Genomic DNA, 12196 nt, shown 5'->3' on the forward strand with positions numbered 1-12196 from the left:
TGACTTGTGTTGATTAAAACAAGAGAGAGAAATGGCTCTTAAAATTGCTGAAGAGGTTCTGGGACTTGAATATGATTCTCAAGTTTGCCAAGGAAGTTTAGAAGGAAAAAGATGATACTTTTAGAATTAGCAAATAAGTTAGATATGGGTATAAACAAGGACAAAAGTAAAGCTGAAATTGGAAGAGAATTACTCAAAAGCTTGGTGCCATCAGGTAATTCTGCTAGCTTTTAACTTTCTTAAAAGGGACAGTACATCCACATTTTTCATAACAATTGGAAAAATTCAGCATCTATGAAAACAGAATCAAGGCTTTGAGTTGAAAATGACTCTGATCGATAACAATTCTAATGTCATTGCCTGACCAGCAATCCACAAAGGTCAGTGACATAGGGGTGATAGGATAACAGGGTTCACTAAGTTGAAATACAGACCATTGCCTGGGAGAGGGATGGATTCATTTACAATGGAATAAAGTTTGGAGCAGCAACTGTAAAAAATGGCTCCAATCTTCCCCATACGGAACTGAGAATTTTCTACTAATCCGGTACTGGATGCTGGCGAAGCAGCCTGAACACTCTGTAACAGTGGAGGAGTAGTGCTGGGAAGGTAGAACCAAGGTTCATTAGTGTTTGAGGGAAAATTAGTGATGATGTTGCTGAGATCTCAGATAACTTATCATTCCTGTGCCATTTGATAAGATAATGGCTGATCTGTACTTTGTCTCTGTCCCTTATATTCAGAGCTTCTTGTCAATCATCTAGCTCAGCTTTGAAAAATGTTAATGACCCTGCCCTCGCTGCGCACTGGGGAAAAGAATTCCAGAGAAACAACCTTTTGAAAGAAAAAATTCTCCTTCCCTCCATTTTAAAAGACAGACGTCAACTTGAAAGCCATGTTCCTTAGTTTCAGCCTTTTCCACAAAGGAACCATTCTCTCAATAATCATCCTGTTCCAAAAGGACAATCTCTCATTCTTCTAAACTCCACTGGACACAAGCCCAGCTTGTCTGTCCATTCCTTGTAATACAACCCCTTCATCCCCAAATCCACTGAATTTATCTTATCTAAACTACTCTTAAAGCATTTTTATCCTTTTTGAAAGAAACCAAATCTGCACCCATATTCCAAAGTGATCTTATCAATGTCCTCTACAATTGTAGCGAAACCTCCTTATGTTAATATTGCATTCTTCTTGCAATAAACACCAATGTTCCATTTAATTTCTTTTGCTAGCCATTTACTTTTCATGTGCTAGGACATTCAGATCCACCTTAACTACAGAGTTCTGCAATTTCTCCCTACTTATATAATTCACTGCTTTTCCTCCTGTTGCCAAAGTGGAAAGTTAGACAGGCAGGGGGCTGGAAGAACACAGCAAGCCAGGCAGCATCAGGTGGAGAAGTCAACATTTCAGGTCTAACCCTTCTTCAGGACTGGGGGTGGGTGTAGGGGGAGCTGCAGATAAAGAGGGTGGGGAGGACAGGGTAGTGAAGTGGGGATAGGTGAAGACAGGTAGAGGGTACAACCTGGTTGGTTAATGGGAGGAATGAATCCGATTGGTGTCAGGGAGCAGTGGAATGGGGGGAGTTTGGGAAGGGATTCAGGGGATGGAAAGGGAGGTTATTTGAAATTGGAGAACTCGATGTTGAGTCCTTCGCGCTGTAGGCTGCCCAGGTGGAAGATGAGGTGTTGTTCCTCCACTAGGCGCTGTGGTTTGTTGTGGCAATGGAGGAGGCCAAGGTTGGTCATGTCGGAAAGGGAGGGGGAAGGGGAATTGAAATGGGCGGTGACTGAGAGGTCTCGTCAGCCCCTGCAGATGCTTGGCGAACAGTTCCCCAAGTTTACATTTGGTCTCCCCAATGTAGAGAAGACCACATCAGGAGCACCTGATGCAGTAAACTAGGTTGCAAGAAAGGCAGGTGAACCTGTGTCTCACCTGGAATGACTCTTTGGGGCCCTGGATGGAGGGGAGGAAGGTGGTGTACTGGCGAGTTTTGCATCTTTCCCGGTTGCAGGGGAAGGTGCTGGGGTGGGGTGGGGTGGGTGGGGGAATTGGTGGTGCAAACCAAGGACTGTTGAAGGGAACAGTTCTTGCAGAAGACAGAAATGGGTGGGGAGGGGAAGATGTTCTTGGTGGTGGGGTCTAGTTGGAGTTGGTGGAAGTGTTTAACGATGATGTGTTAGACGCAAAGACTACAGGGGTGGTAGGTGAGGAAAAGGGGGACTTTGTATTTATTGTGGAGGGGGTTTTAGAGCAGTGGAATGGGGAATGGAGTTGGTGCAGTTGAGGGCTGTCTGGATGACAGAGGGAGGAAAAGCACATTGTTCAAAATAGGTGGACATCTAGGACGCTTGTGGAATGTCTCCTTGTCCGATCAGATGTGGCAGAGGCGTAGGGACTGAGAGTTCGGGATGGAGGTTTTTGCAGGATACTGGGTGGGAGGTGTAGTTAAGGGAGTCTGTGGGTTTGTAATAAATTTTCCCACATTATTCTTCATCTGCCAATTTTTTGCCCACTCACTTCAGCTATCGAAATCCTTCAGTAAACTCTGTCTTATTCACCAGTTTACTTTCCTATCTTTGTGTCATCAGACACATTTTTTAACCAATTTGTTCAGAATGTTAATAAACACCTCTGGAGCAAATGAACTCATTTTGAGTGGTAACCTTTAATATTGCACAGAATCAAATTTGCTTTTAAAAATTCAAGCACATGGTGCCTTTGGATTCCCCTTTATCCACATTACCTGTCCCTCGAAGAATTCAAATTAGTCCAACATGATTCCTCTTCGCAAACTGCCTAATTTCATTCAGATTTTCTAAGTACTTTGGTGTAACCCTATTAATAATAGATTCTAGCATTTGACAATAGATGGCTTGTTAGACCTTTCACAATCGTTCTCCCTTTCTTGAGGAGTTGCATTTTCCATCTTCCAATCTTATGTAACCTTTCCAGAACTAACAGAACTTTGGAAAATTAAAACCAATGCATCTATCATCTTCATTGCGTTTTCTTTAGGATCCTAGGACAAAGACCATTATGTTCTAGTAACATGTCACTCTTTAGTTGTGGTAGTGTTCTCAGCACCCTTTCCCTGGTGATTGCGACTGTTTTAAGTTCCTCTGTCCCTTTCACCTCTTGTTTGATTTACAAGAATTTCTAAAATGTTATTTGTATCATCTAGAATGAAGACAAAAAAAAACCTGTTCAACAGTTCTGCTCGTTGCTTCTTTAAAATTATTGATTTCCAGGTGAATGCAAAAAACTATGGCACTATTCCTATTGTCTTGACTAACAATTCAGCTACGCCATCAAATGCAATTAACTAGTCAATTATTTCATACTTGTGGGATCTTGCATGCAAAAGAATAATCCATGTATTGGCTTACAAAGCAACAATGACTTCATGACAGAACTAACTAACTGTGATACTCTTTGAGATGACCTGGGGATGCGAAAGGTGCTACATAAATGCAAGTCTGCTGTTTCTCACCACTAGGCTGAGATTAAACCAGTGCAGCTTCTGTATTCTGCACAACAAAATGGTGACTAGCACAGGATCATAAAGCACACATAACAACCATTAGATTAACTTTTTCCTTTATTGTGGCAGGGAAATCTTTTAAAAATAGGAAACTCAGCATACTACAGAAGACACAAACAGTGGTGCCAATCACACTGGGACGCCACATGTGATGTTATCCTTGCTGGCACATCCCACCTTCCTGAAGCACAACACAATCTCAACTACAATTCAATTCATCTGATCACTAAATGAATGATCCTCTTCACAAAACACTTAGCACCAAACTAGGGCTTGCCAGCACTGTGGATTTGACTAGATATTTGTGGTCTTGTTAAATTCTTTTGTCGATTTACCAGGGAGATGGGATTCTGCAGTTCGATCACCTCTGTGACTACTTTATTATAGGGCATTGTATGATGACTTTTTTCAATTTAGAAACTGTAATAAAAATGGGTAATAATGAAATAAATGCAACAAGTGAACTTACAGTAATCTCTGGGACAACGAGTCTTCTCAATTGCCACAGAAGCAATTCCAGGAAGATAGACACCAACTAAATTCAAGGTGACAAAACACCAGTGATTGTGGGAAACTTTTCTATGGTTCACAAAGCATTTGTAAAGAGTGGGTTTAGGAGCCAGCTTCACCAGAAACACTAACTTTTTCAGTTTTCAGAAAGCACGTTCACAGTTCTTCAATACATCAATCTAAATCCATGGAAATTAAATATACAGAAAGTGAGAGATAAAGATGTACATATATTGAAATGGACCGCTGCACTTTGACCTTGCAACTCAGGCATTAAGTCATATTTATTTAATGAATAAAAATAAATATCCCTTAAGAGGGACCAAGAGCAGGCTGGATTAAGTACAGCATACAGCACTTTTAAATTTCTGTACCTTTACTTCCACCCCTTCATAATTTCAACTTCGTAGCAGTGAATCTCAAACTGGCCATGGGGCTGTAGGTTGGGCTAAAAGAGTCCATTACGCTGGCACCTCTACAAATGTGTAAAAAGAAAATCCTTCTAACTTATATAAACAGGTAGAATAAAAAACGAGTACGATACTAATCAAGTAGTACAACTAACTGGAATGGAAAGTTTTTGTATTTGTTGAATTCATTCTTTCTTGTCTTCACTCTCAGGTGTAGGCTCTGGCATGGTTTCCTCTGCCATGGCACTATTACTCTCTGTACCAGAGGTGCTCTCACTCGCTCCTTGCTCCACGCTGCTGTCTGTCATGTCTTGACATCCTTCTTTGTCTTCTGGAGTTGCTGTGCTCTCCTCACTACTCTGTTGGGTTTCTGGTGTTTCATCATTACGTGGCTCATCTGTAAATAAGAATGCAGATTTTAGTCACAATTTCCTTCAGTTAAACAGAGGAAAGCCCAAAGTCACCAACTTCAGACCCCTATCATATAATCCACTGAGGTGGTTGCAAAAATTGTATGGCTCACTTCAAAACAAAGCAGGGGTGTTCTTATGGTGGCTTTTTAACTGGTCTTTCATCTTGAAGCTGCCCGAGATACCTCATTTAGAATAAACCAGCAGCTGCATTTGTCTGCAAAACAGCAAGTATCCTTCAAAAATAATCCCTTGACTGTAAAGCCCTTTGGCTTGTCCTGAGGATTTGAAAAGACCCATGTAACTGTAAATCTTAAAATAAAAAGGATTGGGTCTGATTGGCTGTGATTCTCCACACCCCTTAACAGGCTATCAAAGTCATCAAGTGTACTGGTTCTTGGTCTTGTACTAAAATAGCACACTTGGCTCCTGACTCAAGCCCCTAAGTGAGGTTTGAATATACAATTGCCTAATTCAACTGCAAGAGCTCTAGAATGCAAAGTTAGTATCATCCAGATTTACATTATTTCTAAAAAATAAAGGTTAAAGATCAGGGCCAAGAATTATTGTATAGCCTCTTCTAATTACCATGACTTTAGCAAAGAAGGCGGAAATCCTGGAGAAACGTGCAAACCGTCTTTTACCAACATTTAAGAAAATTCTAACACGTCAGCTCAGTATTTCTCCATGTAATTAAGTTAGAAGGACTGAAGTATGGATAGTGAGAAAAAATCACTGAAGGGTTGTCAGTATTTCTGAAACCTTCCAGGTTGGATTTATAGTGGCAGAGACTTTGGGAATGAGCTGTTATGTAACATGAATTCTTTGTTAAAAAAAAAGTCAACATACAACACCAACACCAACAACACAGTCCAGTCACCGTGCTCCTGGCCTTGAGGTAATCAAACCTGAAGAGGACAAAAGAACTTTTAACTCCTTTTTGACATAATTCCAAAGACCAATTTAGGACACCAAATCTGCTATCTGTACCATCCTCAGAAAATCAACAAGTGACTCACTGACAACATGGCATTTTATCCCATTCTACAGGGAGCTTCTGTAACCCATTAAAAGTGCCTGAGAATTATGCAAATAATTGTTTATTTACTAAGCTTCTAAGCACTCAAAGCAACTCACTTAGCCAGTGACAAGAACTCTCTCTCTTATCTATACAGTCCTTGTGTTTGTGCAATTCAACAAGTTTCGACATTGCTGAAAAGGTGAGATCTACTTGACAGCTTTAAGTAGAAGTATGGTAATGTCCCTACCTCTGAGCCAGACGGCCTAGGTTGGAGTCCCATCTCTCAATGTCTGAATAGGTTGACTAACAATATCTCTAATATTGCACTCAAATACCATGAACTTCATAGGAGTAGGGTGGGATGTTCTTCGGAGGGTTGGTTCAGACTCGATGGGCCAAATAGCCTAGGGACTCTATGATGTAGTGCCAATCGAGCAGGCTGTTTTTTTCCCCAGATAGTGTCAAGCTTCTGAATTGTTGTTGAAGCTGTGCTTATCCAGCCAAATGGGTTGTATTCTATCACGTTCCTAAATTGTGCCTTATTCACAGTGGATAGCCTCTGGGATCAGGAGATGAGTTGAGTTACACATACTCCTAGTCTCTAAGCTGTACTGTAGCCACAGTATTTATATGGCAAATTTAGTTCAGTTTTTCTGTCAATAGTAACTCAATGTATGATGATAGTGGGGTATGCACCAATGGTAATGCCATTGAACATTAAAACTAAGATGGCTTGAATGTCTTTTCGGAGATAGTCATTGAATAGAGGTCCAAGACCATTCTCTAATAACAATGATGGTTCTTCAATAATAATGAACTAGTTGCAAACTTTAGATTCCCGATGATAAATTAACCCAATCTATACTGAAGCAAACTGCCTTTGAGGCAGATGAAGCTCCAAAAGGACAGTCATATCAAACGAGAATTACTTATTTACAAATAATTAATGTTTCCAACAATGGGAAATTTGCCCATCTACAGTTTTTCAGCATTTCCATTGTTCCCTCACAACTTTAGAATGTGTTTCACATATTTTTTCTCTTGCCCTTAAACATTTTTTCTGGAAGTGCTCTTATCCCTTAGAATCACAGTTATCACAGTGCAGAAGGAGGTCCTTCAGCCCATCATGTTTGCAATGTACCTCAGAAAATGTTAACTTTGTGAAAATCTCCTGCCTTTTCCCCTAACTCAATGTGGTTTCAATTTAAATAACCATCGCTTTGGAATGCGACAGTTGTCCACCACACTTCCAGGCAGAGCACTCCAGACTCCAACTACTTAAACAATAGACAGCTACCTGACGAAGGAGCAGCGGTCTGAAAGGTAGTGATTCCAAATAAACCTGTTGGACTATAACCTGGTGTTGTGTGATTTTTAACTTGCCCATTCAATAAAGGTCATTCACTTTCCAGGTGGAGGCAATGATTCAAAAACAATGCCATAAAATCCATTCTGTCCATTGATGACAGAGTTCAAATAAATTCTTGAAATAAGAAGAGTGCACTTCTAGTTTGGACGAGACTTGCAAGATTCAAGCTGAATTGAATTAGTGGCATTTTCAACCCCTGTGGCTGCTCCTTTCCAGTCACTTTCTTCAATCACCCTTTACTTTGGAGGTGCTTTAGTCCTGATTTATTACTGTTCCCCTTCTGTTCTATTTGAATTAAATCATTTTCTGGTCACTGTAACCAATTGTGAACTTTTCATTAAAGATTACAGCAGTGAAAAAAAGCCAATTGCCTCAATGGTAGCTCTTTGCTACAAAACTATAAACTGCTTTGCTTAATTTATAAAGTTACAACATCGAACAGAAATGTGACTCAGACTTGGAAACTAGGCTGGTCAAGCTGGAATTTCCTTTCAGCCTGAAGAGATTAAAAGATAATTCCTGTGAGAAACAATAGTTTAAATATTCATAAAGGTATTCAGTGCAGTCAAAACAAAAATAATCACTCTTTTTATACGAGAATAAAACTGCCAAAAGCATACAGCTGTACCTGAAAGTTGTACCTGTACAGTTGCCCACAGAATGTGGTCAAACAACTTCAATTTGCATGACAGCCAATACCTGAAGTCAGATAATCTAAATACCAGAGATGACAAGTTCAACGACCAGGTTCTTAAGTGTCTGTTGATGGATTCATCATTTAGGAAACATCACTGACAAACCCCATTCACTACATTTAAGAACCTTTAATACATTATAAAAATAAATTTTTGTAGTGATGCTCCATTTCAAAGGCTTTATAAGCACTTGGAGCTGAGGATCAAAACACTAAACTGACAGGCATTCCACTCTGATGTTAAGAGGTATGAAACCAGCAATGTAGCACTAACCCGACACTGTTAAACCTCAGGCCTATGTCAACAGCCTCAGTACAAGCTTGGTTCAACCATGGCCAAAAAAAAAGGGAACTCCAGAGGTTTGGCAAGAGGGTATGTTGTTAACATCACTATAGCTAACTACTCTAGACCCATTCTTCAGCACCTGGCCCATAGCCTTGCATGCCTTGGCCTCACAAATGCACAAAATACCTTTGAATGTTATGAGCGTTTCTGCCTCTCCCCCAATATAGAAAGTGAGTTCCAGATTCCCACCACCCTCTGGGTGACAACACATTTCTTCTCATTTCCTATAAACATCCTGCTCCTTACCTTAAATCTATGTCCCTGTTGTCTGATCCCTCCTTCAAAGGGATGTTCCTTCAACTCCCCATAATTTTATAAAACTCAATCATGTAACCTCATCAAGAAACACCCCCCCCTCCCCTCATCCCTCCACATCTAGCCAGCGAAGCTGCCCAAGAATCTTATATATTTCGGTATGGTTGCTTCTCATTCTTTGAGACGTCAATGAACACAAGCTCAAACTACTCAACGTCTCCTCATAATGTGATCCCTCCATACCCAGAATCAACCCAATGAACCTTCTCTGAACTCCCTCAATGCAGAACCAAAGCAGTTTACAATATTCCAGGAGTGGTCTGACTCATATCTTGCATACTTTTAGTGAGATTTCCTTTGAAATAAAGACCAACATTCCATTTGCCTTCCCCATTACCTGGTGAGCATGTGTGTTAGCTTTCTGCAAATTTATGCACGTGGATCCCCAAATCCCTCTGCAGCTTTCTGCAGTCTTGCATCATTTAAACAATATTTAGTTCCTACATTTTTCCTGACAACAGCAAAATCGCACATTTTCCCACATTATATTCCATCTGCTGGGCTCTTGCCCACACACTTAACCTAGCTATATCATGCTGCAGCCTTTTGTTTCATCCTCATCACTTACCTTTCCATGTTTCATCTACAAAACCTGGTGATAGTAGATTCATCTTCCTGATCAAGTTATTTATATTGTAAATAATTGTGGCCCCAGCACTGATCCCTGTGGCATTCCGCTAGTTCCACGTTGCCATTCCAGAAAACGTACCCATGTCCCTACTCCATTTCTATTAGTCAGCCAATTCTCTATCCATGCCAAAAGCTTCAAATTAATGGGCTTTTATCTTAAGTAGCTATGTGTATGGTATTTTATGGAATCCCTTTAGGAAATTCAAATATATTACATGTTCTGATTCCTTTGTACCTACAGTGCTTGTTACCTTCTCAAAAAATTCTAATAAATTTGCTAGGCAATGTTTCCCCTTCATGAAGCCATGCTGACTCTGCTTGATGATATTTTGCACTGTTAAATGCTCTGTTATTACATCCTTTTTAATAGGCATCAACATTTTCCAATGACAGATGTTAAACTAATGATTTAGAGTTACCTGTATTTTGTCTCTCTCTCTTTTTGAAGAAGAATGAAACAACTGACAGTTTTCCAATTTTCTAGGAAATTAATCTATTCCACTTACGATAGAGGTTAAACAATTTTAACTTACCCCTCTCCCATTAGAAAGCTATAGTACTAATTCAGCTTCACTTACGAATAACCCATCTTCACCATCTAGCGTGGTGAAAAATTTTGCCTTTTCAAATTGTGACAAAATTCCTTTGATGGTTTGATTAGGTAGTGAGAATTCCTCGGATCTTTATTTAGATCCTTTGGGTCAATGCATACTCTCAGTTTTCCAGATTGTTTATCTATTAAAGTTTTACATTCCACCAATGGCCATGGTGGGATTAGAATCCAGTCAACCAGAGCATTAGCCTGGGTCTCAGGAATAATCCTGCAACATTCCTACTAAATCATCATCTCTCACCTTTGATGTGCTTCGCCTGTACTGCATTGTAGCAATTTTTCCAGGCTTCAATAGCATCGCCCAAATCCACTACCTCCAGCAGCTTGAAGGTAAAGGGGAGCATGTTCACCGGGAACACCATCAACTCAGAGCCACTCACACCATTCCAATTTAGAGGTATGTCCCTGATCCTTCATTCTTTCTTGTTCAAAATGCTGGAACTCCCCATCTAACTGCACAACAGCACGTTTACTATAGACTGCAGCAGGTCAAAATGACAACCTCAAGGACAGCCCAGATGGGCAACAGACATTAACTTTGCCAAGACGTACAAGTAAAAGAAAAACGCTAGTGCAACACTCCAGCCCACCCACTCTGTTACCTGTGTCCATGGGGGTCTCCTCCACTTTGGATTCGTCAGCCTCAATGCTGCTAGGAGGTTCCTCAGGTATATTACTCTGGGGTGGTTCGACATGGTCAGCCTCCTTTTCCCTTTCTTCCTGACGTTTGCGGGCTTGCTCTTCAGCCTGAGCAATTTCAGCTGCAATTTTTTCCATGTCAACCTCCACCTTCAAATTGCACAACTAAATATGCAAAAGGAGGTTAAAATAAAAATCTGCAAGAACTCAAAGATGTCAACATCATTGCTCATTTAAACAAACGTCAGTTGAACAAATATGTCCAACAATATCTTGTATTTATATAACAGCTTTAACATAGTAAAAATCCAAAGCTGTTTTTAGGGAGAGTTATCGGAGTCAAACGTATAATAACGGCTAGCCAATAGTTTAGTCAAAGAGATTGATTTTAAAGGAGCAATTTAAAAAGGAGAGAGACATGAAGGTGATTATTGAGTTAATGTCAGTAGTTAGGGCTTAGGTGACTTAAAACATGATCACCAATATAAAAGCAAAAGAAATCAAGGATTCCAGGACTCCATGTAACCACACAAGCTTTTTTTGTGCCGTTTGGGGAGTCCATGTTTGATTTTACAGGTTATGGGTTTACATTCTGCCAGCAATTGGACAAGACACAACCTGGTCTCTGAGAGAGATCAGGTCAAAGACAACAACCTCAGTATTCAACAGAATGAGAAACAAAATGTCCACAAAGCAGCATTACAAGCCAACTGCAAAATTCAACTAAAGTGACACTTGCATCTGAACACGAGTTTATGGGGTAAAACAGAGTTATCCTGATGAAGGGCCCTGCCTGAAACATCGACTCTCCTGCTCTTCTGATGCTGCTTGACCTGCTCTGCTTTTTCCAACTCCTCATTTTACCGACTTCGAAGACAGAGAGTTATTAAGTGCTTTCTCTCTGTTAACGTATGTTGCTAGGTCTGCTGAACTTCTCCAGCACTTTCTTGTTTTGCTTCAGATTTCCAGTATCCACAGCAGTTTGCTTTTACACCAGAGATGCTGCTGTTTTGGGACATATAGCAGGACAGATTCCAGGCCATGGCTTCAATTCTTCTGGGACCTATAATGTACCATTTTTTCACTTTTCCCATGACTTTTCAAAACAACCTGTTCAGAAATGCTGTTAAGTATCTTTGGAGTAGGTGGAACTTGAACCCAGAATTGCTAATCCAGTGGTAGGGACACTACCACTGAGCCAAAAGAGGGCCCCCCCCCCAATCTCCTGAAAATACTGAACCCAACTGGATCCAGGTGCTCTCTGATACCTTTCCTCATAGGTGTTCATCAGGTTATCAGTCCACAGAAGACATCACATTACAGCCTGACCCTATCCTATTGTTTAGCATTTTTAAAGAAGGTGGTTAGATCACCATCAGATTGAAGAACACCAATCAATTTTCCCTTTCCCCAGTCTGTGACCTTTTCAAAATCAACCAACTCAGAGCACCAAATGGTGACCAAGACTATGTAGATAATGTAGAGACAGTCTAGTCTGCCTCTGCAACTACAGCCATGAAGAAAATTAAACCTCATGGAATAAGAATTTGGTATGACAGAGATTACTATACAAAATACTAAAAGGCTTCTTTGAATATTTAGAACTTGCTCTTCCAACTGCCAATCACTTGCACAACACTGATACATGAGTAATTGACTACACACCCAGCAGATAATCTTAAAGTTTATGCG

The 12196-nt window shown here is 40.3% G+C and overlaps 1 protein-coding gene and 1 long non-coding RNA gene across 4 annotated transcripts in view; one reads left to right on the forward strand and one right to left on the reverse strand.

Moving 5' to 3' along the window:
• Positions 1 to 12196, forward strand: part of LOC148141530 (uncharacterized) — a 58480-nt gene that overhangs the window by 22867 nt on the left and 23417 nt on the right. The window lies entirely within an intron of this gene.
• Positions 3587 to 12196, reverse strand: part of smarce1 (SWI/SNF related BAF chromatin remodeling complex subunit E1) — a 54409-nt gene continuing 45799 nt past the window's right edge. For all 3 annotated transcript variants that reach the window (XM_087977706.1, XM_043674717.2, XM_043674714.2), the window contains 2 exons: positions 10468 to 10669; positions 3587 to 4864 (listed from right to left, as the gene is read on the reverse strand). In XM_087977706.1, the coding sequence (XP_087833832.1) occupies positions 4653 to 4864; positions 10468 to 10669 (414 nt within the window). In that variant the 3' untranslated portion in view covers positions 3587 to 4652. The remainder of the gene's footprint in view (positions 4865 to 10467; positions 10670 to 12196) is intronic.

This window comes from Chiloscyllium plagiosum, unplaced genomic scaffold, assembly GCF_037043375.1.
Source record: "Chiloscyllium plagiosum isolate Xiang-an unplaced genomic scaffold, Cpla_swu_hap1 HiC_scaffold_32, whole genome shotgun sequence".
Classification (NCBI taxonomy): domain Eukaryota; kingdom Metazoa; phylum Chordata; class Chondrichthyes; order Orectolobiformes; family Hemiscylliidae; genus Chiloscyllium; species Chiloscyllium plagiosum.